The sequence below is a fragment of the Microtus pennsylvanicus genome, chromosome 13 (genome assembly GCF_037038515.1).
Source record: "Microtus pennsylvanicus isolate mMicPen1 chromosome 13, mMicPen1.hap1, whole genome shotgun sequence".
NCBI lineage: Eukaryota > Metazoa > Chordata > Mammalia > Rodentia > Cricetidae > Microtus > Microtus pennsylvanicus.
Genome location: NC_134591.1, coordinates 41,053,933 through 41,081,691, shown reverse-complemented (window position 1 = coordinate 41,081,691; position 27,759 = coordinate 41,053,933). Strand labels below are relative to the sequence as shown.

The following is a 27,759-nucleotide window of genomic DNA, read 5'->3' as shown; positions in this document are numbered from 1 at the left end:
CTGAGTTCAATTCCCAGCAACCACATGGTGGCTCACAACCATCTGTACTGTGATCTGGCGCCCTCCTCTGGTGTGCGGGCATACATCGAGGCAGAATGTTGTATACATAATAAATAAATCTTAAAAAAAGAAATTAATTAAGAAAATGACTAATTAATGATTAATGGGGGAGGGCCCAGCCCATTGTGGGTGGTACCATCCCTGGGCTGATGGTCCTGAATTCTATAAAAAAGCAAGTCATGCAAGCCATGGGGAGCAAGCTACTAAGCAGCACCCCTCCATGGTCTCTGCATCAGCTCCTCCCTCTAGGTTCCTGCCATGTTTAAGTTCCTACCCTGACTTCGATGATGAGCAGTTTTACTACTGTGGAAGTGTAAGCAGAATAAACCCTTTCTTCCCCAACTTGCTCGTTGGTCGTGTGTGTGTGTGTTCACACCAATGCAAAACCTAACTAAGAACTGTGGAAAAGGTTTACTGTAGACAAAAACGGACAGAGGCAGGCAGAGGCAGAGACATCTGAGAGGGTCCAGAATGAACAAGGCCATACAGAGCATGGCCACGTGAGGAGAGGTGGGAGGGAGAGCAAGAGAGGAGGCTGGACCAGTGTAGCCAAAATGTCTGAGTTATACAGGGTCCAGAGGAGTTGAGGATAAGGGTCAGCCCAGTCTCTGGGCTGCAGAGTTCAGGGTAGGCGGCGGGGGTATGTCAGCCAGAAGGAGCCTGTAAGATGGGGAAGGAGGGATACCGGGACAACCTGGCGGCCAGCATCACCTCTGATTCATTAATAGGCGGCCCCAGGCTCGCCGTTTGTCCCGGTTTTGAAACCTAACAATAACACGACTAGAAACTACAAAATAAGCGTGAGTTATAAAATAATGGGCAGCCATCTGAAGAGGGTAAAGACTAGAATGTCCCCAGACAAACAAGCCTTGACCGGAGGCGCATCCCAGGGGGTAAGGGAGGGCCGCCCACCCGAGTCCGCCCCTGCCAGCCCCAGGCAAGTCTCTCTGTTTGCACCCCTGCGCCCCCACTTCTCTTCAGGTTCTCCTTCCGTCTCTGCCGCGCTCAGATTCACCCCTCCCAGCGTCACTCCCACGGACTTTTCTCGGGGCACCGCGGCTCAGCGACCCGGGCCCACGTTCCCCCTGCGCCCGGCTTCTCTTAGCCCCACCGCGCCCCGCGCCCCTGGCGTCTCCGTCCCGCCCCCCCGGGCCCGCTGCACTGTGGGTAGGCGGCGGTGGCTGCGGCTGCGGCGGCGCTGAGGGCCCGCGGCCGAGGGAGGCGGTGCGCGGAACGGAACATGGCTGAGAAGCAGAAGCACGATGGGAGGGTGAAGATCGGACATTACGTGCTGGGGGACACACTGGGCGTCGGCACCTTCGGCAAAGTGAAGAGTGAGTGCAGCGGCGCGGGCGGGAGGCCGGGCGGCAGGTGGAGCGCCCGCGGGCGAGCCGGGGCCCCGCCACCTCGCGCTGCACCCCGGGCGTGGGTCGGGGGGGGGGGGGGAACCGGCGTTTTAGGCCATGCCTCGGCCGTCCCTTCGAGCCCCCTGTTCCCATCTCTACCCCTCAGCTCATTTGTCTGCAGAGCTGGGCGACTGGCCCAGTCCGAAGGGCCTTGAAGCATGGGGAGGATGGGGGAGTCGCCGCACCGTGGGTTGGGAGTGGGTTTCCCACTCGTGCCAGGTGCCCAGCGTGGAGCGTCACCTGTGGCCTCAATCCTTTAACGTGGCGCGGTCAGGGTGTGGTCTTCACCTTAAAGGTGAGAGACCGCAAGCCCCAAGGCTTCCGCGACACGCCCAAGGTCACAGAGAATTGGCAGATTCAGGGTCTGACATCCTAGATGCCCTCCAATTTTGGCCTTGTTGAGAGGCCCCTGCCTTCCCCAGATTCTTCCATGGTACAGGCCTTTGATGGTGGAGTTGACTGGGGGCCCTTGCTTGAGCCAGGAGGTGAGGGGGGAGGGTCCCTTCTGCTGGGTGTGTGAAACGCTGGAATGCAGTCTGTTGGGCAGCACTTTGGGGGTCCCCCTTCTTTGCGGGCTGATTGGTGTGTGTAAAATGTTTCGAGGAAGGCTTCTGGGGTCAGGGCTGGCCAAACGTTCCTTTGTGCTGGAATTTGGGGCCGAAGATGTCAGAACTGCTTAGGCAAGTATTTTTGAGGTTTTTATTTATTTATTTACTTTGGCGAAAGGATTGCAACTGAGGCTTAGCAAAAAAAACAGACGGCTTTGGAAATTTCACACTGTACTTACTAGTTAAGTATTAAACTTTCCTTTGCTTTCTTATTAGTAAGACTCCCATGGGGCTTGATTACCTGTCTTAACAGCTCTTGTTGAAAACACGTGGTAGCAAGTTGAGAATTAAAAGTGAAACATTAGCTTTCTTCGGTGTTGAATAAACGTTGGGTAAACAGTCCAGAAATGTCGTGCTGAGGTTTGCTTTACTGGAGGTTAGAAGCAGAAAGGAGAGAGACTTGTCATTTCAGCAAGGATTAACACCCGTTCCCTTGGTACATCTAATACCCATTTGTACAAAGAGAAAACACGTATTGAGCGCTCTTAGCAATAGAGTTCTAGGAAGAACAAAACCTGGGCTTTCTACCGCGGCGATCAGAACACACCTGTGAAGCCTGTCTCCCCCGTGGCGATCAGAACACACCTGTGAAACCTGTCTCCCCCGTGGCGATCAGAACACACGTGTGAAGCCTGTCTCCCTAACCATTCAGAAAAGGATAATAGCGGAAGGAAGGGCAGTTGTGTAAGGCTGGCAGATTATAATGAAGAGGTCACGTTTTTGTAAAGACCTAAACTGTTCGGAAAATTCTTTGAAGTCTTGTGAAAGGCTGTGACGTTGAGATGAAGCTGAGTCGGGATCTTGGGAGAAAAGTGGATAGTCAGGAGATAATGATGATCCAGAGATTACTGATGTTAGCAACATCTTTGCTGAGAACTACTTTGTTAGGTCGTTACACAGTTAAGCTAAACTGCTGCTTTACCATTTTAGGGTAAGTTATATAACTTCGCCTTATATCCTCTCAAATTCTGTTAAGTGCTTTTGTTGGCTCAGCCCATCGTCAAAGGATAATTTAAATCTATTTAGGTTATGTTCTCTATCTGGTTCTGAGCACCAGCTTCCTAAAATATAAATGTAACAGAAGGAACCTTTGATTTCTGAGAAAAATGAGTGTGGCTGGAATTTTCCTGGCATTATTTGATTGTCCCTAAAGAGCTTTTTTTTTGTTTTTTTGAGACAGGGTTTTTTTTTTTTTTTTTTTTTTTGTAGACCTCAAACTCACTGAGATCTGCCTGCCTCTGTCTCCCGAGTGCTAGGATTAAAGGCCTGAGCCACTATCACCTGGTGTGTGCCATTATCACCCAGCGTGATAAATTACCTTTAATTGTCAGAGTCACACGAGGTAAACTCTTCTAGGAAGGGAATCTTAATGAAGGATCACTTAGATCAGGGTAGCTTGTGGGCATGTCTGTGGGGAATTGTCTTGGTTATATTAACTGAAGTGAGAAGACCCACCCATTCTGCGCATTCCCTGAGTTTGGGTCCTGGATGTAGAAGTGTAGAGAGAGGCCCAGGCATGAACAAACATGCATGCATGTATTTTCTCTCAGCTCTTGACTGCGGATGTGGCTGCTTCAAGTTCTTTCCTTGACGTCTCTGAAATGGACAGAGCTTGGAATTTTGAGTTAAAACATAACCCTTTCCCCACTATGTTGCTTTTAGTCAGGGTGATTTATGACAGATGTTAAACTCAGACGTGTGGTTTGTAATCGGTACAACTACAGTTGTTCAGTTAATTTAAGGGACAGGTGAAACAAAAGTGTGAGCATCTAAAAAGTACATTTTACTTGTCATTCGACAGTCTTGTACTTCTGTATAATGTGCTTTTAGTCAAATCCATCCCACACTCTCTCCCCTTCAACTTCATGTACTCCTTTTCAACCCTGAGCCCACATGGTGCCGCCAGACTGTGTGAGTATAGGGCCAACCACTGGAACGGGGGCAACCTATTAGGGGTCACATCTGAAGAAAGCTAGTCTCCAACCCCCAGCCCCATGAGCAGCTGTCAGCTTCTAGTAGCTTCTCTGCCAGGAGTGCACCTTCATGAGCGCCTCCCCTAGCCAAGGCATGAATGTATATATATATATATGTGTATATACACACACACATACATGTATATATTAAAACATTATTGAGGTATGCTTTACATAGCATAAAGTCACTGAATGTTAGTATACAGCATACAGTTGAAGTGCATAGTGTACAGTTAAACAGTTTTTTTTAGTAATTTTACCAAGTACAACAACTGTCATTGTAGCTTAGCTGTAGAACATCAATTTTGCCCATTTGCAGTTAAACCCATTCCCACCCATAACCCTGGATACCACTAATCTATGGCTAGTATGTATAAAATGTCTTTTCTGGAAACTAAGAATTGGGATTGAGTCTTTTTTTTCTTTTCTTTTTTCTTTTTTTCTTTTTGGTTTTTGAGACAGGGTTTTTCTGTGTAGCTTTGGAGCCTGTCCTAGAACTCCACCTATAGATCAGGCTGGCCTTGAATTTACAGAGATCTGCCAGCCTCTGCCTCCCGAGTCCTGGGATTAAAGGCGTGCGCCACCACCCTGCTGAGTGTGGAGCCTCTTATGTCTAGCTTTTTGAGCAATGTTTTTGAGGGTCATACCTAGCATAGCCTAACTAATTGGTTCCTTTTATTGTTGAGTAGTCTCCCGTTGTATGTATGTGGCCCCGCCCCCCTTTCCACACATTCACTAGCTGCTGGACATTGTCTTTACATTAAAGGCTTTTACAAATAGTACGTCCGTGAGCAGTCACGGGCAGTCTCTGTGTGGACATGTGTTGTTTCCCTGAGAAAACACTTGGGAAACAACCAAAGGGAAGAAAGATACAGTTCATCCACATTTGAGAGCTTTCAGTGCGTCCTTCCTTGTTCTGTGTTGTCATGAGGCAGAACACAGGACAGGGAGCATAGGAAGCATGAAATACAGGCCACCTCCTACTTTCTCTTACCACCCCGTCAGGCCCTCATGCTATGAGCACAGCAAGGGTTAGTCTGTTATTGAAGAGAGTCCTCATAGACGGTTCCCCTTCAGTAGTGCCACCAACTAGAGACTTTTGGGGAACAATTCATATCTTCATTTCCAAATCTTAAGGATGGGGACACTTTTTTTTAAATCTTGAATAGGTAATTAGGAGTAGAATTGCTGGTTCCTATCATAGCTTTATTTTTTAACTTTTTGAGAGACTGACAAACTTTTCCAAAATGGTTGTACTAGTTTGTATCCTCACCAACATTTTTCTCCGTTTCTTTACTGACACCCGCTACTGTTTGACTTGTTACAGTTATTCCACTTGGTGTGAAATAGCTCATTGATGTTTAAACTTTGCATTTTACTAGTGACTAATGCTATTGGCCATCTTTTCATTTTTCTATCATACACATATTTTCTTACATTTGCATATTACTTGTTTTGGTGGGTTTTTCTGTTTGCTTTTGTTTTTGGAATCAAGGTCTCGCTACGTAGATATGACTGTCCTGGAATTTGCTATGTAGACCAGGCTGGCCTCAAACTTTAGAACTCATAGAGAGCTGCCTGCCTCTGACTCCCGGGTCCTGGGATTAAAGGTGTGCACCCCAACCTAGCTATTTGCTCCATTTTTGGTTGGGGTGTGCTATATGACTTGAATAGGGTTTATCCTGTATTGGAATTTGATTCCTACATTGCACTGAAAGGTGCTGGGACCCTTATGAGGTCATTAGGTTCTTAAGAGGAATCAGTGCTTGCCGCACACCACTCCCCTGTGTCTGCGCTCTGTGCCCTGGCACCCAGTTCGCGAGCTTCGGGCAAGGGGCTGAAGGTTAAAATACAGACACACACAGACAGAGAGACAGCGACATGGGTCATCTTTGAATTCCCCAACAATGCCCCCTTTATTGTGTTCAGGGGCAGATCATATAGAGATAGCCACGGCCCAGCCAAACCCACCAGAAACCACTCTCCTGCCATCAGGAACTCCTGAAGGTCTCGTGCTCAGAGCAGCTGTAGGCACTCAGATCAGGGGATTACAAGAAATTAAGGATCTAGGGTCTCACTGATCTCAACAAGTGCTTTTCTTTAGTAGGTTAAGTAATGGTGGGATAGAAGTGGTTATAAAGCAACTTTACCCTTTGTGGTTTGTGGCTTTCCCATGCACTTGCATGTCCTGCTTTTCTGCTGAGATCACGAACCATGAAGTTGTTCCCAGAAGCTGAGTAGATGCTGGCACCATGCTGGTAGGCTTCCCAACCTCTGTCGCCACTAGCCAAAATAAACAGCCTCATTTAATAACTTACCTCCTTTCAAATATGCTGGATACCAGTGGAAGGCAGGCAAAGACAAGTTGCTCATCAACCTTTAAGCTGAATTAAAAGGATTTAAAAATAATGAACAAACTTTTGCTACAAGTTTCTTGCTGTGAATATGTGTTGCAAATATAATTCTCTGTGCTTTGTAGGACTCCCCCCCCCCCGCCTTCATTCATTTCTTAGGAACTTATGTATCCCAGATTGGCACCAAACTCAATAAGTTGCCCAAGTGATAGGATTAAAGGCATGCGCCAGCATGCCCCATGTAAGAGGTTCTCAGGCGGGCTAGGCAAGCACTCTGTCACAGAGCTACAGCTTCAGTCCGATTTTTCATTTTTTTTTTAGTTGTTTCTTTTGAAACAAACATTCTGAAGTTCTGAGTTCAAATTTGTCATTTTAAAAAGTGGATCATATCTCTGTGAGTTCAAGACCAGCCTGGTCTACATAGTGAATTCTAAGGAAAAAAGTTGGAGGTGGGGTGTCAAATATTTGATACCATAGTTAAAAAATCTTTGCCTAGGAGGTCTGAAAGATTTGTGGCTTACTATGTTTTCCTATGCATATTTGATTGTTCTGGCGTTTACTTGTAACTGGGATATATTTTGACTTTATTCCTAAGTATGGTATGCGGTGAAGCTGAAGGTGGCCTTACTTTGTGGTTAGCCACTTGTCTCAGCATGTTTTGCTGAGAGCTCATACATTTTTAATAGTTCTAGATTTAGATTTTATAAAATTAATCTCTACTATAAAACCTTAATAGTGGATTGTCAAATTTTATGTGGCAATAAAGATGTGGAAGAGAGGAGTGAGGACCTTTTATGTGCTTTCTCTCTTTACTGTTATACTATTTACACTTAGTTTAAATTGTTGATATACAAATTTATTGATCAAAGTTACACTTAATAAACAGAAATATAAATAGTATAGCCTTCATAGACTAACACGGCTTCAAATCACTCTTAAAAAGCATAAAAAGTCTTATTTGCTAATAAGTAATTAAAACTTCCTAGTAAACTAAATTGAATTTTCTCCTTAATTGGGCTGTAGTATTGCTGTTTCTAGATCATGTCTTGGAAACAGATTATATGGGTTGACAAAGTTGAAAAAACAGTATGTTTTTAATTTCTGAAAAATTTCCTCAGCTGGGTGGTGGCTAATCCCATCACTTAGGAGGCAGAGGCAGGCAGATCTCTGTGTGTTCGATGCCAGTCTGGTCTACAAGAGCTAGTGCCAGGACAGCTAGGACTGTCACACTGAGAAACCCTGTCTCAAACAACAACAACAATAACAAAAAAAACAAAAATAAAACAAAATTTCTCCTCTAAATTGATGGTTTAAAGCTACACTCATTCTGGGTTGGAACTCTTGTAGTTAGACATGCTCTGTTATTCTCAAACTTACCTAAAGGTGATAGAACTAGAATAGATCTTTTTTTTTTTTTAAGATTTATTTATTATGTACATAGTGTTCAGCCTCCATGCCTGCATGCCAGAAGAGGGCACCAGATCTCATTACAGATGGTTGTGAGCCACCATTTGGTTGCTGGGAATTGAACTCAGGACCTCCGGAAGAGCAGTCAGTGCTCATAACCTCTGAGCCATCTCTCCAGCCCTAGAATAGATCTTTTGTATATGATTGGCAAAGACTGGCTGAAGGAGATTTATACTTATAATGCCAATTATTAATTTAAAAAGAAGCACTTGTTTTCAAGGTGAAGACTGGTAGGCTAGCCTGTGAGAGAACGGTTATGTTTGTGCACCAGTAGGTGCTTTGCGGTTCCATCTTTCTGTCTAGTCAGCAGAGTGCCTAGAACACTGGTCTTTCTGCTTTTCAGGTAGTTATCCATGAGACCTAGCTTTCAAGAAATAAGTAAATATTTCACTAGTTCCCCATTTATTTTTTAAATGAAACATTTCAAAATATAAATAACAAGTTCTAAATGGCCACTTGGAAGACTACAAGTTACACCTATGTTTTTCTTCAGATTTATTTTTTATTTCTGCTAGTCCGAAGGCCCTGAACAGTTCCATCTCTGTCCTTGTCTTTTTGTTCTAAACTTATAAGGACCTTGACAAAGTGGGCAGTAAGCTGACTTGGAAATGAGACTGACTTGAAATTACTTGTATTTAATTGCTGCCCTCGCTTTACTAGAGATCAGATTACTTTAGAATAGAGTGGAAATACAGATATGTCAGATGTCCGTAGAGGGAAGCACAGCTAGTATGGCAACATGTAGGCCTCCATCCCAGCACACAGGCTAAGGACGGCAGGGTCCTGGGTGTCAGTGCAGCTTTTGCTACACAGTCAGTGTCTGCCTCAAAAATAAAACAGACAGCAAAAAATAAAATAGCAAAGGGAAATAAGGTTTTAAAAAACTATAAACTATATTGTAATTACTATGCTATGTACATTTGGGTTTATCGATCGACAGAGTAGTCTTCTGTCACAAGTGGTAGATGCGTGCCGGGCATGTCTGCAGAGACATGGCACTTGCACACGCTCTTCAGTGTACAGACGTTGGAGTCGGATGACGCAGTGCGGAACTTGGCCTGTCACGAGCCAGGTGTGGTGGCATGTGCCAAACTCATATGTTCCTTACACAGCTGTGAGAAGTACATGGAAATACGTAGCTCAGAAGGTCCTCATATTCACAGCTACATTGTGAGCATTAGCTGTGATCTGGTTCCGAGAATGGAACTTAATCTCCAGCTGTGTAGCCACTGCTCACGTCTCACGCTCTCCCACTCACGAAGGCAAGTGTGAAGGCACATTGTGTTCATCTCATGTAGAAGGCCGTGTCCTAAATCCCCAGAAGAGATCATGTCATGTTCTCGTGCTGACACGGGGCTGCTTTTCCTTATTTTTGTTGCTGTCACTGCTTGAGTAGAAACAGGCCAAACTGTTGGGTTCTCTTGTGCTTCTAGCCAGCTGAGGGAATGCTCTGCTGAGTGATACTACCTCAATACCCTGCGATCCCTGTGCTTTCCGTAATGATAGGGAAAATATTTTGCAGAAAATTTTAATTTTTGAGGTCAGGTAGGTAATTTAATTTGATCTAGCAGAAAGATCTAATCTCAAATCCTTTATGAGAGTCGGTGGGTATCAATGTTGAATGTTCTGTAACAATGAGAGCAAATCTTAGCACATTGAGATCCAAATATGAGAGAAAGTTTGCGAATCAGGTTTGTACTTTTCTATTTAGGCAAATGAGATGAATATGCAAAGCGGTGTTTATTTTGATGTGTGGTAAACCATCTTATTTTTAGCATGGTGCTAGTGAGGAAGGAATTTCAGGGAGTTTTTATCTCTGCTAATAATAGAAACTTTCTTCCCTGCATCAAGGGAGCAGTCTCCTTGCCTAAGCAGAGACTTGTTTAATGGTGCTCGCCTCTGATAGATTTTCATTTGTTTCGTTTGGTGGTGCCTTTGCTTTTAAAGTTTTAAATATTTTTCTTTCAATGAATCTTAGATTTTTAAAATCAGCCTTTTATGTAGCTAAAAACACTAACAAAATTTACATCTCTTTTTCCAAATGCTAGTGTGCTTTGTTATTAAAATATTTGCTCTTTGGGTTATTGTCATTTTATGTATTATTAAAACTCAATGAGCGGTATGTGTGCATTAGGTACTTCTGTCTTTTTTTAAATTGTAAATTCTCTATCAACCAATTAAAAATGGTTACTATAGTGGAATGATAATGAAATTAAATGTTTACTTATACCCCCAATTCTTTTTTCTAAATTCTTACTTTATTTGCACAATTCTATTAGTATGCATTGTTTTTGTTTTCCTTCTTGACTCTGCTTGAGTTGGTGCTGTATGAGATTCCAGAACTGATTTCAGTCCTCCCAAGGTAATGCAATAATGCCACCAGTATATATTATATATTTCCTGTGCTTAGTTATATTGACTAGCAAGCACAAATAATATTATTGTTATTAGTGTGGCTATAGACACTACTACAAACATCTGACTTACTAATTTAAATGAAATGAGAATGTTAACATAATTTGCTTAAATGATTCTTGTTTCCTACTTAATGTCTTAAGTTACTATTATATGATGAGCCCATCTTCTCTCCAATTTGTACCAGGTCCTCTCTTCATAGCCTGTTCCAGTGCTTTGTGAGTTGTTAGATAATCTTACAACTAGACTGCATACTATCAGTTGATTTTAGCAAGAAAGTTTGCTGTTGTTCATAGTAGCTTTGTGATTAAGATAAAACGTGCTCCGGATGGTTTATTGCTGCTGAAGTACTGTTCTCAGAGGAGTCAGGTACGATCAGGAAGGGCATGCTCTCTTTATACTTGAATTGTCTTAATTTATTTTTAGTTATGTGTATATGTGTGTGTATGTGCAAGTGCCTGCAGAGGCCAAAGGTATTGGACCCGTGACCTGCCTGAGAGGTGCGGGGAATTGAACTCAGGTCCTCTGGAAGAGCAGTAGATGCTTTTAACCATGGAACCATCTCTCTAGTTCATACAATTGAGTTTATTCAAACGATTTTGACATGACCTCAGATCCAATAAGAGTTGCTGTTTAGGGTGGCAAAAAGCTAGATGAAGTAACTGGCAGACAAACTATAGAATCACTGTTTTAACTGAATAGAATATTTAGGTTGCTATATAAAAACCAGAAAAGTGAAATTCAATAGGAACAAGTGTCAAATCTAGCTCTTAGGTTAAAACTGAAACCAAAACACAGGTGGTGCATAAAGAATGGAACAATTGATAGTAGTTCCAAAGACTCAGAGGTTTTTTTTTTTTTGTTTGTTTGTTTTTTGTTTTTGGTGACCACAAGCTTAAGAACTAGGTATTATGAATGTTTAAATGATAAAATTGTTTCCAGGCAGAAAACAGATGTGCAGAGACAATATCAATTGGTGGTTGTAGAAGTTTTGTTTCATCATACTTTATGTCAAATTTGGAATAATAGGTTCAGTTCTTGGTGTTACAGCTTGGAAAAAATATAGCCAGCTGTGATTCATTCTGACAGTAAGCTTCATCTCTAGGAGAACTCCACAAGTGTGCGTGTACCCTCTTATAGAGGAAATGTAATGGTTTTTGCACTGTGAGGAAACAGGTGTGACTGTGCGTTAAGCAGCTAAAGTACCATCATCTGGAAAAAGAGTCGCCATAACTGGGGATGGCTTAGAGACGGATGCAAGGAGGTGCATTATGGGCCGCAGTGAGGGTTGTTTCCAGACACCTGTACCATGCATCAGTGAGATTTGTTATTGACCCATTTACTTGGGTGTAGATGGTCGTCCAGCAGGCTCATTACTGCAGACTACCTAGTTTCCATGGAAGGTAGGCATAGCTGCCTGTGATGTGCTTGTCAGCTTTAGCATTCTGTCTTTGTGCATTCATTTCCCCCAGTGTTATTGCCGTCTACCCTGACTATAGCTTGTATGAAATGAACTTTCTGCTTAAGAAAACTAGAAAACTGGAGGATAAACCCCAAGTAACTTCACAACCATCTGTTTGAAGGCAGCCAAAACTATTTCAAGGAAACCTTCTGAGAAGAAAAATCCTCTGGCGTGAACTTGACGTTCTGAGAGGTTTGCTAATATGTAAGGTGTAAATGTGAGACATCAAGCAGAGAGCCATAGCCAGAAGAGAGAACTAAGCAGGTCTAGTCCTGAGGAGAAGATAGAGTTAAAGTTTTTAGAGCCAATCCTTGGTAAGCATGTGAGTTCATGGTTCCAGTACTTGGAAGATGAAAAATTCTGCTTATGGTCCATTTAATCCCAGACTAAGAATGTCTACTTCCTGTCTTCTGTAAAGGAAAGAAAGTCAAGTGGGGTCTCTACAGATGTTCACACACGACATTCAGCATTGTAGGAGAGTTTTGTGGTAACAGGAAATACATGAAAGTGATTCAGATTTTAAAGTTATCAGACATGAACCTTAACTTACTTATTCATATGTCCAAGGTCAAGGTTTTTTTTTTTCAGTACTGGACAAAGGAAATTTGTAGAACAGAAAAATGTAGTCATCAAAATAGAACTTTCTAAATGTCTTAACAGATTGGACTCTACTGAAAAGATCAGTGCAGAAAATGATTGGTCAAAAGAAAATATCCAGGTTGGACCTAGAGAGACAAAGGATGGAAAGAATGCATGGGACACAAACTGGAACACAGTGAAAGTCCTCTCTATTTATTATTGGAACCTCTACAGAAAACGTTAATTGTAGGCTAGGTGTGAATAGAAAGGGAGCCTTAGGTTTTCCTTTTTAAGTGGTATTTTTAAAATATATTAATTATATGTATGTGTGTGTCTCTGTGTAGGGGTTTGTGGCATATCTATTGTAGGGTAGGTGTGAATAGAAAGGGAGCCTTAGGTTTTCCTTTTTTAAGTGGTATTTTTAAAATATATTAATTATATGTATGTGTGTGTCTCTTTGTAGGGGTTTGTGGCATATCTATGCAGTGTCCACAGAGGCTAGGAGAGTATCTCAGATTCCCTGGACCTGGAGATACAGGCAGTTGTGATCCATACAAAGTGAGTGCTAGTCTACCTAGTGAGTTCCAGGACAGTCAGAGCCACATAGTGGGACTCTGTCTTAACCCCCCACCCACCTCCCAAAAAAGTAGAAATCAATATACCTTGAGGTTAAAGAAGTTAAGTATAGAGTTTTTATTTTAAAAAAAACAAAAAGTCCTCGGGCCTTTCCTGATTGATTTAAAATAGCCTGTGTTTTTTCTCTTTATGTGCTTTATTTTCTTAATTTATTGCCATTGAACCAACATTATTTCATATGCTTGCTTATTATTTATATTCTCTGCCAGAGTGCAACTTCTGCTTATTTTCAGCATTTAAGGCAATTCTTTACATACGTCAGTCAAACAATATTTACTGATTGAAAGAATGAAAAATACACACACTCACATAGTAAAAACAACCAAGTGAGAAAGGTCTTTTGGGATATGTGGACTCATCCTTTCAGTACTGAATCTGTTCTATATGTATTATTATGGGACTGTCAGTAGTTTTAGCCAGGTTTTATTTCTCCAGTTTCAGCTTGTGTCTGGTTCACAACGAAGGGCACACCTCTATCTCCACCTTGCTCTTTGATGGAATAATAAGTGGCTCGTTTTGATTACTCTCATCCAGTGCCCTTCCTTCCATCATGGCTTCATTTATTATTACGTGCTGCGATAACGTGATAAGATGCAAGTGTGATAAGCATGCAGATGTGACAAGGACACTTGATACATGACAAGAGGCATTGGTGATCTAGGGGTAAACTAGTTTGAGTTTTGTGTTTAGGCCCTGGACACACCATCCTGTCTGTGTTGGTAAAACTTTTCAAGTTGATGGGATTTAAAATCATTGTGGAAACAGTTCTCTGGGCTTTTTAAAATTAGGTGGAGGTGGAATGCCACACTGAATGTGGGCAGCACCATTCCATGGGTTGTGGTCCTCTTTGAATAAAAAGGAAACCAGTTTCTGAGTTGAGGTATCCATCTCTGTGTGGATATGATGTGACTAGCTGCTGTAAGCTCCCCCGCCATGACTTCCCCTCATGATGAACTCTAAACCAAAATAAACCCCTTGTTCTTAATTACTTTCGTTGGTAATTTGGCTATTGTAATGAGGAAAGTTAACTAAAACATATAATTGGTACTCAGGAGTGGTGGTTCTTTGAAACTGGTTTGCAGGAGGACTGTGGAGAGTTTGCACCTGTGGACTACAAAGGCTCTAAAGGGCTGTGAGCAGAATTTAATGGAACATTCTGTTGGGATCTTGGAAGACAAGAATGTTGAGAGACATGTGGACAAAGGCCTACCTTGTGAGATGTCAGAGGTGAACAAGGAGTCTGTCTGGAACTGGGTTAGGGACTAGTCTTACAATATTTTGGTAGAAGATTCTGGCTGTATTTTACCTGTTTCCTGAGAACCCGAGTGAGGCTGAATGGTATGGACCAATTCATTTGACAGGGGAAGTTAACCAGATGGAATAGCATTCAGACTGTTATGGTTGCTGCTCATTGGCATAATCCAGGTCTGCAGAGAGAAAGAGCAGAACGTTGAGTAAAGCTGAAGTTAGGGGAGGAAATGTGTGAATTAAGTGTCAGGTTTCAGACAAGGTTGATGATTAACAAACAAAACAAACAACATCTGGTAGGTGGCGGTGGTGGCAGTGTTCCCAGCACTCGGGAAGAGGCAGGTGGATCTCTGAGTTCTAATTTCAAGGCCAGTTTGGTCTGCAGAGTGAGTTCCATGACAGAGAAATATTGTCTTGAAAAACAGAATCAAACAAACAACAAATAAAACAGCAAAACCAAAAACCAAAACAAAACAAAACAAAAACATCTGTAATTGTTAAGGAGATGAGTGCCACGAAAGAGAAATTGGAACTCAGCATTGGGGCAATAGGAAAGGTGCTCAGAGGGCAAGACCTCGCTCACAGAAGGCTCTAATGAAAGGAGGGAGCCTAAACCAAGAAGGATTTTGTAGGGGTTCCCAGACCGAAATCAATTTTCTAGGAAAGTGTTCACTCTGAGTCAGCATAGAGAGGCCAGTACAACTATAGTCCAAAAGGTCAGGCTCTAGTCCAAGCTGCTGCGGGACTTGGCAGCATTGTCCACAGGATACTGGTTTAACAGGCATAAAAGAGGCAAGATTAAGGAGGTTATGAACTCTGCACCACAGACCTCCAGAGAGCCACTAAGGACAGGCAATGTGTGCCAGGGTCGGAGTTCAAGTTAGGAGGAGATCCTGCAAGGTCACAAGGTTGTAGTGAAGACCCTGTTGTGTGGGTAATGCTACTATGGAATTTCTGCTGAAGAAAACTGTAGGCATGGAGGGGGATTGTTGACTCAAAAGAGGGGCTGTATGTACTTCAAGCAGCAGAGTTGAGGGATGAGGCCATCCAAACTCCTTGGAGCCCAAATGATTCCACCATGATCCCCTAAATCCACTCAGAGTGGAGCTTTAGGATGTGCTGTTTTCCCTGATGAATTTTCTGTCTTGCTTCTTGATGAATTTTCTGTCAAGTCCTTCTTGCTGTGCCCCAGAGCTCTCTTCGGAATGGGCATGTTTATTCTGTGTCTTTGTGTATTGTAAGACTATAACTTTGAGTTTATAGTGACTCCCAATTAAGAGATTACCTCCAGTCTCAACAGAAGCTTGGACTTTGGAATTTTAAACAGTGAGGCAACTGGTAAAGATTATAAGGACTTGTGAAATTAGATTGGATACATTTTGCATTATCAGATGCCCATGAGGCTGAGGACAAGGGGTGGAAGGTTATGACTTAACCTGCTATGTTTGTGTGTCAGGTTGACAGTAAGTGGGATTGTGATGGCTAATCTTGTTTATCAACTTAATAGGATTTAGAATCACCATGAAAACAAAGTTCTGAACATGTCAGTAAGGGATCTTCTAGAGTAGGTTAACTGGAGTAAGAAAACCTACACGAAATGTGGGCAGCACCATTTCATAGCCTAGGGTCCTGGACCAGATAAAAAGGAGAAAGATTATGGGGCTGCAGCATTCAGATCTCAACTTTGTCACCACGGAGCAGTTTGAGCAGCCACCAAGGTCCTGCAGCTATGACTTCCTACCATATTAACCCGTGTTCTTGAGCTATGAGCTAAAATAAGCTCCTTGTTATAGTGGTCTGTTATTTTTATTTTAATTAATAAAGCTTGCCTGAGCATCAGAGGGCAGAGCAACCACACTAGTCAGTCCTACAGGCCAGGGAACGGTGGCACACACCTTTAATCTTAGGATTTGGGAGACAGAGGCAGATGGATCTCTGTGAGTTCAAGGATACCCTGGGATACACAAGATAATTCAGAAACAGATCCAGGTGATAGTAGCTCACACCTTTAATCCCAGTGTTTGGGAGTCACACATGTTTAATCCCAGCACTAGGGAGGTGGAGACAGGAGCGATATGGCTGAGCAGAGAAAGGAATATAAAGGGGAAGAGACAGCAACTCAGTGGAGTGTGGAGTCTGAGGATTCATGGAGACAGAGTTTTGCCCTTTTGGTTTGAAGATTTGGTAGAGGTAAAAGGTCTCTCTAGGGGTTGGCTGTTTTGCCTTTCTGATCTTCAGGTTGAACCCCCATGTCTCTGGGTTTTTATTACTCCTGCTACACCTTGTTCCCTGTGTTAGCATTTAACGTGCTGTCATGCCCATATGTCCTCTCAGTTCCTAGTGTGCTCTCTGCAGCCTAGGCATGATGCTACATGTCTTCCGTCTGAGTTTGGAGAATTGAATATACCCATACAGTTCTTAGTATGGTGCTTAGTCATAGGCCAAAAATAAAAGTCTTTTGCTTCCATGTTAGAACAATTTTCAGAGAATTTAAGGACTTCGTGAAAAGGAAATTTGGAGAAAATCAGTGAGACAGTTTCATCATGGGCAAAGAAGAAAGGAGCCTTGTGTTATTTTGGCAGGAGTCTGGTGATGGTAGGAGTTAGGGCATATGTACATCAGATCACTCCTGACTCGTTCCCAGAGTTAGTGTTGGCATGAGTAAAGGCCAACAAACTGGGCCAATCTCTGCACCAAGTTCCAGCTTGCTGATAGATTTAATAACCTTGTACTTGCCATAGTTTAGGTATTGATTCAGTGTCCTAATGTTTTTGATATGGACTCTCATTGGATGTCCCTGTTTGGCCTAGAACTACTATGTAGAACGAAGTTGGGGTGATCCTTCTATCTCTGCCTCTGGGAAGCCAGGTATATACCATCATGTCCAGGGCCTCTAAGAGCTCTTAATTGACTTAAAATTATCCACCCCACCTACTTACTTTCTTGTTCCTGTGATAAAATACCTTGACAAAAGCAATGCAAGGAAGAAAAATTTATTTTGACTTAGTTCCAGAGATCTACAGTCTCTGTAGTGGTGAAGACATGGCAGCAGGCAAAGGGAGATATGATGTCAGAAGTCTGGCTGGCTGCATTGCATGTACATTCAGGAAGCAGGGAATGAACAGGAAATGAGGCTGTGCAATAAAACCTCAAGGCCCACCCCAATGACTTACTTCTTCTAGAAAAACTCTTAACTCCTAAAGATTCCACAATCTTTCTAAATAGTACTACCGACTGGGGATCAAGTGTTCAAAATGTGAGTCAATGGGGGACATTTCTCATTGACAACCACAGCATCCTCTATTCTTGAAAGATCCTCATCATTCTCATCACTCTTTCCAGGGGTACTGATAGTATAAACACCACCCATGAGCACTGCTTCTAAAAAGCCACAGAAATGGTATCCCAGGAGCTCCCTTTGGTCAATGCCTCCATTCTTTGTTCCCACTAAAAGCCACCCCCATGCATAATTGCACCCCCTTTGAACTTTTTAGAAGCAGAATTGTTTATATCTTGTTTCTTCTACCTGAGATTATGTTTGTGAGTTTTTTGTCTGTAGTTGCATATAATTGTAATTTGTTCAGTCCCATGTTACATTAAGTCTGCACTATTTGTTTTTGTTAATAGACATTTGGAAAGTTTTTGTACTTTAATTATCATGAATAATGCTGCTTTAAGCATTCTGTGTTTTTTCCATTTATATCATTTTGCCATGTTTGAAAGACATAAATTTAAAACTCATTCATATCATTATAGAAATAGATTTTTTCTGCACTATTTCAGATTTTGTCTTTAAGACCATCTTACAGGGTTTAGTTTGATACTCTAATACATGTGGATCAAATTCAGTCTCCTGTATCCATCTTTCCTAATCTCTTGTAATTACTCTTCTGTGTTGAAGGATGTGCTATAATCCCTTCTGAGATATCCTATTTTACCACAATTAAAACATTTGACAAGCCGGGCGGTGGTGGCGCACGCCTTTAATCCCAGCACTTGGGAGGCAGAGGCAGGCGGATCTCTGTGAGTTCAAGACCAGCCTGGTCTACAAGAGCTAGTTCCAGGACAGGCTCCAAAACCACAGAGAAACCCTGTCTCGAAAAACCCAAAAAAACAAAACAAAAAAATTTTTGACATTTTGATGTCTCCTCATACCATTGGAAATTGTTTCTCCTACCCAAGCTTTAGTACTATAGTCAAATGTCTCAACATTCATTGTGAATAAGATCCATTTATCTATTGATGTTGATCTAACCTTTAAAGGATCAAGGATCTTTTTGTATTTTAAGGTGGCATTCTCAAAAGCCAAAGATTCAATTAGTACATATTTAGCTTCTGGATCTGTTACTCCTATTTGTACTGCCTTAGTTAATCTTTGTAAAGAGTCACTAAAGGATTCTTTCTGTCCCTGTTTAACCCTAATATATGATTTAATTTTCTTTTTTGGTTCCTGAATCCTGTCCCAAGCATTTAAGGCTGCTGTGTTACATAGGGACAAGGTGTGTTTGTCATAAAGAGCCTGGTCGTGAGAATCAAAGTAAAGTCCCACACCAAGAATTTGATCTTGGGAAATCTTAAGTCTTTTTGCGTTTCTCTGCTTTAAAAGGTTTTGCCTCTTTTCTCCAATAACATTTTTAGAGAAGCTGTGGTCCATTTCTAGGACCGCTGAGATTAATTGAATAATGTGGGGTAGCCTCATTGCTTGAAGCCCACATTTCCTAACAAAGGGTGAGTGTAGGCCATAAGAAACTATTGCTTGTTTAATTTTTTTTAGATCACTCACACGTCTAGGCTCCCATGTATATTCTTTGACTACCTTAGGTACTTGGTGCCAGATGATCTTTCTGAGGAGATTGCTGGATAGGTAGTTAGAACTCTGGGTAAGCCATCCTGGAGTTTGGTATGTACTGATGAGGCTAAATTTTGTCTTTGTACCTTTTGTCCCTGCTCATCAATTTTGATAAATTTTTTAATCTTTTTAAATCTTTTTACCACTGCCTTTTATAAAGACTGGATCTCCTGTCTGGTGTTTTGTTTTAATGCCCTCATTGAGGATTCCAAGGTATAAAGTCGGTCCAGTAAAGATAACGTCTCATCCTTAGACATAATTTTTATGGCATATTTATTACCATCCTGGAGAGACACCCTATCTGTTAATCTATTACAACTGTTTAACAGATTTTGATGAATACATTTAACAACATGAATTCTCTCAGACAATATCTCAGCACCCTCTGTCATTGATTGGGTTTTGTTTGTCAAATTGGTTGTATCCTTCTCCATAGTGATGATTTTCCTTTTTAGCTGGTCATTATCAGTATGTAAAGACTATATAATTTTTAAAAGTGCCTCATTTTTGACTCTATTATTAAGGCATTTTTTAAGGAGAAAATATGAAAGACAAAGCTAATCCCTAGACTGAAATATAGGGATGTAGGAAGAAAATCACATAAGCCTTACATAATAACCATCCATGGTATAAGTAAAAAAAAAACTGTTGAACTCTTGCATTGTTATCAGTCATGTTGACCTTATAAATCTCATCTGTTATAAAATGTATTGAGTTGGAATGTTAGGTATTTCTCACCAGGACACCCCTAGACACCCCTCACCCCCACTTTTAGTACTATAAAAACCCAACTCTAACTGAGCTCAGCGTACTTTATCTATTTCAATATGTTGGATATACCGCGAGACCAAGTTTGCAAACTTGCATAAAATAAAGGATCTTTGCTTAAAAAAAAAATGTATCGAGTTGAGGTAGGTACAATAACCGTTACTGGCCAGCAGGTGTCTCAGTTGTAGCTGCGTGGTTGGAAAATTAAAGCCGTGGACTTTTTGAATTGATTTTAGTGTATTAGATACTGAAAAAAAATGCTTAAATTAAGATCAGTTTTTAAGATGATGAAAGCGATCTCAAGAATTGGTGACCAGGATAAAGAGAAAACCCAGAGCCTTTTGTCAGTGCAAATCACAGACTGTGTGCTCCAAGGAGATTCCTAACTGGGCAGCCGCAGTGTGGGTATTACAGAAACAGCAAGGCAGCAACACCGACGGAGACACCTGGGGAAGCCTGCGCCCTCTCTGGGCCTCTGTGGTGTGCCGGGGAAGCTGGACCCAGAGTGGCTCTGAAATATTACCAAGGCCAGAGGCTGCTGTAGAGCTGTGGCACGGGGAGGGTCAGTACCCAAATACCCACGTGGGGCCCAGCAGTGGCTGGCTGGAGCCATGAGGGTCCCAAAAAGGAGATGTACCAGTCCCTAAGCCCCATGTTGGTGCCAATTGTTGAAAGGCACTGTTTAAAGCATCCCAGGCTAACTCCAAGATAATTTAGTTATATTTTCTTTATTATAAGGGACAAATTCATGAAACAGGAATGAAAAGTCCAACCTCAGCTGGGGGGGGGGGGTGGAGGGAGGGAAGGAGAGAGAGAGGGAGAGAGAGAGAACGAACACGAATGAACCCTAGGTGGGCGGTGGTTTTCTCCGGTACCCAAAAGGTCACACCCTAACCTGGTCCAACCCCTTAAAGATCATTGGCTGGCCGAGATTCCCCATCACTTCTACATTTAGACCATGCTATTTCAGCTTCCACATATGAGGGAGAATATGTGATACCCGTCTTTCTTCCCTGGTTTATTTCACATTACCCAGGTCCTTTCATTTTACTGTAAATTACAGGATGTTGGCTTTCTTTAGCGTTCCATCATGTTTATAGACCATCTTTTCGTTAGCTGCTCACGCGTTGGTGGGCACCCAGGTTGGTTACATATCTCACTGTATTGTGAATGTCTCAGTGACTCGGACCTCAATGTGTCTGTTTGGTAGAATAGTAATTTCATTTGGATTTGTTCTTAGGCTTGAGATAGCTAGATTGTCTTTTAGTTTTTGGGGGGAATTACCACACTGTTCTTTATAATAGTTATACTTTATATTTCTAACAAACAATATAAAAGAATTCCTTGTTCAAACGAAAAGCCATTCTAACTGAAGCTGGTTTATATTTCCTTAGAGGCTGATGATACTGAACATTCTGTACCTATTTTTTGCCCATTTGCATTCCTTTTATGAAGTGCCCATTGAAGTGATTTGTCCACTTCTAAACTGGACATATGTCTTTATTTCTAATGTATCACTTTTGATAAAAAATAACCCATCAGATTTACTTGTAGGGGTCTATACAAATGAATAAATAAATGTAATAAGTCTGTCAGATTATATTTGAGAATATATAGTATATCTTTTTACAAAGAGCTTTGTTTGAGGGATAGGGGAGATGGCTTGATAAAAGACTGTCATACAAACATGGGGACTTGAGTTTCATCCTTAGCACCTATAAAAAAAAATCAGTTGTTGTAGCACCTATATTCCTTGCTCCGGGGAGGTGAAGACAGAAAGATCTTTGGACTTGTTGGCAGCCACTCTAACTACTACAGGGTCATTGAAAGATCCTGTCTTTAAGAAACGGGGAGGGGGGAGAGGAGTGATTGAGGGAGACACCTGACAAGAACATACACATTTATGCAAACACCCAGATGTATACACAACAAAGAGTTTTAATGTGCTTTTTTTTTTTTTTTTTAGTCTCAATGTTGTTTCCAGTTATTCACTAGGGACAGTAGGATTCCTGGGAAGTGGAAGAGAACAAACTTAATTTTCCCTGAGAATTGCTTTGTAGGTACCAAGATGTGGCTTTAAATAGAAGCTCTATTATTAATTTTCGAAATGAACTTTGGGCTGGGGGTGGGAGAGGCAGGTGGATTGCTACAAGTTTGAGGCCTGCCTGGTATACATACATAGTGAGTATCAGTCTAGCCAGAGTAACAGAGTGATACTGTCTGCCAACACCCCACCCCCAGGCCCTAAACAAACAGATAAGAAACAAAAAAAATAAATCATAAAAGGCATAGTTCAGGTGCAGTCTGAGTGAGTGTGGGTTTCCCTCCACAGTGCTCCTTGGTTTTAGAAAGTATTTTGTGGATATGGCTAGAATTTAAGAAAGTCAGAAGGGACTATTAATAGATACTCCAGCAAAATTGAATATTTGAAGTTAATTATTGCACATCTATGTATGTATGTATTTATGGTGTGTGTGCATGCCATAGCATGCATGTGGAGTTCAGAAGAGCCCTGAAGGGAGTTTTAAAGTGTTCTGAGTAAGTAGTTGTTAATCATCAGGGGCAGACATATGCAGAAAATAAAAAGGTAGCCCATCTTCAACTTGTGAAAAGGGCCTATTCCTTTTCAACTTGATGCAAGGTCTACCCCTCTTCAACTGAATAAAAGGGTCTATCTTTCTTCAACTTGTTGGTCAAGGGGGTTCCCATGGACTCCCCCAAACAATGCAGGCCATTGTGATTGCTCTTGGCTGCCCACCAGGAATTGGAAGGGTAAGATCTGATTGCGGAAGTCAGTCACCATGTACATGAGTCATAGGATACAGAAATCAAGCTGGTACTGACCTGGAATCTTTATCTGAACTGGCTAGCTTTTGTGTTGCCAGAAGGCACTATGCAGGCTACCGAGAGGGAAAAGCCATCAATATCTTACCCAGATGTGAACCCTGGGAGCTACAATAATGACTATTCTGGCAAGGTATGGCCACTGGTGCATAGTGGCTGGCATGTTATGAGAGTAACTAGCAATATTCCGGTTGGATTTAAGGCATGACCACAATATAGAACCCATACCTGGTACTGTTAACTGGATCAAAAACACATTGCTGGGTTGGTCATAAACCCTAGGGGAGAACCTGTTACTATTATGTTTGCCCTCTAGATACTTACCATTATGCTCTTCAACTCATCAAAGAAGCATCTTTTTGCTGTAGATGACAGTACAGAGACTCAAAACCAGTCACAGCACAGAGAATAAGAAACTGGGGTGTTTCAGCCTAAATGGAACATCCATATCATGGCCCTCCTCCCAAAACTCAAAGACCATCATCACAGAAAGGGAAAGCTAGAGATTGTGGAGGGCTGCGGCTAAGCAGTGTTTTCAGACACGACGGGGCTGCTGAGCATAAGGACTCCCAGTAGCTGTTTCTATATGGGTGAGATCCACACAGCCCAGTCCAGCAAAGATCCAGCATGCATGGGAGAGGGGTCCAAAAAGTCCCACTCATAGTTGAGGAACTACTGGCTACTAGGGAGGGTCAGTCAGTTTTCTTCAGGGATACCGATCCTGTTAGCTGGCCCTTGCTTCAGTGAAATGGTTTTACACTCACACATACTGATAACACTAAAGGGACTAGCGAGTTAAAAGAAAGAAACAAAAAAGTTGCACATGAATGAAAGATGGAGAAATGGTGTAGGAGTGTGGGTTGGGGTGGGTTTGTTCAGAAAACATTGTATGTGTTGTTGGGGAGGTGGACCGGCAGTCAACAATGCAGAGTGCACTTATAGAGAACCTCAGTCCAGTTCCCAGCACCACATCAGGTGGCTCACAGCTGCTGAACCTCAGCATTGTAGACTTGTATGAAATTCTCAAAAAGGGGGGAGGGGTTAAACAAGATGGTAGTATGAACTCTCGTAAAATTCTGACAGATAGTTCACACTGTCATAGTGTCTGTTGTCTGCTCTTTTCCCTGTTGCTTCTGGATACATAACTCACCTTTGGGTTCAGACCTTTTAAGTTCCAGACTTTGAGATGGAGAAACTGCGGAGACTTTTACATGGCTACAGCTAGACACTGAGGTGTAGGGTGCTGTCTTTCCTTTTGCTAGTCATGTGTGTGGGTGTAATTTGGGATTTGTGCCTGGGGTACAAAAAGTACAGTAGATATTGCTGGGCAGCTAGCAGTGCAACAGAACCATGCTGCCCCGGGTGGACTGTTCGTGTGATTAGCACAGTGCTTTCTCATGGTGGGCCTCACTATAAAGTAGTTCGGTGGGGGAGTGTTCTTACTGTACCCCAAAGCAGGTATGGTTTGAATACTTGCTTTGTACATGGTGCTATGGCAAGCTTGTCCATTCTTTTTCAACTACCCTTTACAAACAAGGAATATTAAATACCATATAAGATTTATTTCAGGCGGGGCGGTGGTGGCGCACGCCTTTAATTCCAGCACTCAGGAAGCAGAGGCAGGCGGATCTCTGTGAGTTTGAGACCAGCCTGGTCTACAAGAGCTAGTTCCAGGACAGGCTCCAAAACCACAGAGAAACCCCGTCTCGAAAAACAAAACAAAACAAAAGATTTATTTCAGTTGTTTAATTGCTGTCATTGTTCCCCATAAATACAATGAAGCCTAATGTAAATCTCTTTTCATGTGCATATGATCAACAAACCATTGCTCATAAAAGATGCCTACCAAATGTTTTAGATTTTTTCAATTGATTGAATGGAAATAAAACTTTGATGAATGCAAACATTTGATTTCCATAAAGGAAAGTTTATGTCTGCTATATACATATAAGATTTTTTTGGTCTTATATATGTATTTATTAAAAAGTTTTTGGACTTTAATTTGGCTTTCCGAGGAAAGGATGACAAATTATTTGTATATAATTAGTTATAGTTAAGCAAGAAGTCACTGAAGGATTTATTAGACAAATGGCTAATGTAATTCCTCAAAACTGGGAATTGTCAATGCATTGGTGTGTTTTAACTTCAGACTCTTACTTATCTGTTTTCTTAACCATTTCTATAGAAAATGCCATTTCTTTTTCAGTGTTTCATTCAGGAAACTTTCTCCATATATAAAGACAAACAGATAAGTTTTTCCTCAGATATAGACAAATCCTATTCTTCTGAGTCAGTTCACTCATGTTTTTGTTTGCAGATTTGCCTGTGATAGCAGAACAAATGACATACCTGCTTGGCCGATAGACTTCATGTTAGATACCTTTATATCACGTGGTCAAAATACCTGGGAACAATGTGTAGGGAGGAATTATTTATTTTGGCTACCAGTTTCATAGGCGCTACCTATCATGATGGAAGGGCAGGTTGGAGCAGAGCAGTTCACATTTTATCAGCCAGAAAGGAAAAACAGACCGGAGCCACTGCAGCCTTACAGACATTCCCATGATCACCTCCTTCCAGAGCCCTTTTGCCCCCACCTTTCACCCGTGTTGTGGTAGCATGGATCTGTCAAGACATTTATCCATCGCATAGGTCAGTGTCTTTAGGTTTTAATTATCTTTGGAATGGCTTCACATACATATGGAGAGCTGTACTTCACTAACCTCTCGAATATTTGTTCAGTCAACTCGATTTGACTAACCATCACAGAGTCCACACCCTCTTTGACTTGGGAAAGTCCCGTTTGGCACTAGACAGTACTTTAGTTGCTCTGTGGAGGAGAAAGTAAATCTCACCCTTTTGTAGTGATAAGTGGTGGCAGTCTTTACTTTCCTTGAGGTCATAGTAGATTTGAATGAAGACAAAGTCATACTTGTTGGGCCATGTGCACTAGTGCTAGGATGTTATCAGATTTCCAGGGTATGTGATACACACTCAGGCATCAAGAAACTATTTAAGCAAAAAAGGAAGGAAGAAAGGAAGAAAGGAAAGAAAGAAAGAATGAAAGAAGGAAGAAACTATTTAAGCTATTTCATTGGATAGTCCCTGAAAGAGAGAGAGAGAGAGAGAGAGAGAGAGAAAGAAAGAAAGAAAGAAAGAAAGAAAGAAAGAAAGAAAAAAAGAAAGAAAAACTATTTAGGCTATTTCATTGGATATTCCCTGAAATCAAAGTTTTCCTTAAGTTCTGGAAGCATTGTAGAATGTTAGTAAATTGATGTTGCTTGGAACATGACTTTTATTTATTTATTCATTTTATTTGTTTATTTATTCATTCATCCATTTATTTATTTTACATGCCAACCACAGTTGCCTCTCCCTCTTCTCCTCCTGTTCCCTCCCCATACCTCCCTCCTACCCCATCTACTTTGAACATGATTTTTACTAATTGGTTTGCTTTATATGTGAGGAAAGTAACTTTCAAACTTTTAAAAATGTGATTAAAATAATTATGAAGTTATGAAAATAAAATAATGTCCCTCAACAAGTAATGCAGTTCCTAAATTAGTCCCTTTTATGTTTGCATCACTCTTATCCCAAGCACATGGATAGCATTGTTGGATTGTGTGGTTAAACATTTGGTTCTGAAGTTAAGACAACTCTGGGTCACATGTGGTGCCTCCCCTTAAGCATGTGACCTCAGTCAGACAAACTGTTTAGCTTTTCTGTGTTAGGTTGCATTTATCCCTGGAGAATAGTGATCCTTCATGGAGTTGTTGTAAGTGTGGCTGAGAGATGTGTGAGATGACTCGAGGGGCCACCATGCATCTAGATTAGAAACTAATCTTTAAGGAACAGCAGAGAACAGAACGAAGGCCACCTAGGAGTTAATAAATAGAGTGGTGCTAACCAACAGGGAATAAGAGTGTTCCTTAGCAGAACCATTAAAGCTGGCCCAAGCCAGAGAAGATTAGCACGGTCCCGAACAAAAGGGGGTGATGAGCAGTGTGTGAAGTAGCAGAGATTGCTGTAGCTTGAATTTTGAACAGTAATTGTTTTACATTTATTACAGAAATTATTTATTCTGTAATAAATACAGTGATATTAAATAGAAGATGAGAAATAAGGAAAAATATAATGAATCCTATTCTGTCTAAAAGCTGTTCTATAGTATTTTTATGAAGGGATGCAGAAGATGAACTAACCTTTCTTTGCTTTACTGAGGATGCTGAGATGACCAAGGCGTAGTTTCTGTGTTGAAGAGACTCTTTTTGAAGGGGAAAATGCAGAGGCAAAGAAGAACACTTGAGGCCTGTGCATCCATGACTGCTGAAGTAGATCCATGAGTAAATAAGCGTAGGGCACTTAGGAAGGTGCACGACGATCCCGTTCTTATGACAGCCAATATTTCTCTTTCTCTTTCTTCAGTTGGAGAACACCAGTTGACAGGCCATAAAGTGGCAGTTAAGATCTTAAATAGACAGAAGATTCGCAGTTTAGATGTTGTTGGAAAAATAAAACGAGAAATTCAAAATCTTAAACTCTTTCGTCATCCTCATATTATCAAACTGTAAGTATTTTTGTTTGAAAATATAAAAAAGTCCTGAAATAGTTAAAACAAAATTTTATAAATATCTTGAGTTAACTTTAGAAAATATCAGTTTTCATGTTCATATTCGGTTTTAATTTTAATTCATTTCACCTCTGTCAGTTCTTCAGTGCACGTACTTGGTTTAGAATTAGAAGTCATTTCTTCAAAAGTGGTAGTATTCAAGTGGAAGCTGGTTCTTCAGATTTCACTGTGAAGATTACTCAGAAAATGTATTGTTCCTAGGTTGGTTCTTTTGTTTCTTCTATTTTTGATTTAAAAGTAATGTTAGGCCAGGTGTAGCAGCACATTAATGTAATCTCACTTGGAGTCCAGGACAAGGGGGGTCTTGAGTTTGAGGTCAACCTGCTGTACTTAGTAAAACTGGCCTTAATAAATAAGTAGTTAGATAGATAGATAGATAGATAGATAGATAGATAGATAGATAGATAGATAGACGGATGGATAGATGGATAGATGGACAGATGATGGATAGGTAGATAGA

At 41.4% G+C, this 27,759-nt stretch overlaps 1 protein-coding gene across 2 annotated transcripts in view; it reads left to right on the top strand.

The window, feature by feature from the left end:
- The first annotated feature begins 1,214 nt into the window (after positions 1-1,214).
- Prkaa2 (protein kinase AMP-activated catalytic subunit alpha 2) overlaps positions 1,215-27,759 on the top strand; it is a 51,555-nt gene continuing 25,010 nt past the window's right edge. The window contains exons 1-2 of one of the 2 annotated variants that reach the window (XM_075946982.1): positions 1,215-1,394; positions 27,095-27,236. In XM_075946982.1, the coding sequence (XP_075803097.1) occupies positions 1,301-1,394; positions 27,095-27,236 (236 nt within the window). In that variant the 5' untranslated portion in view covers positions 1,215-1,300. The remainder of the gene's footprint in view (positions 1,395-27,094; positions 27,237-27,759) is intronic. The other variant, XM_075946983.1, reaches the window with a different exon arrangement.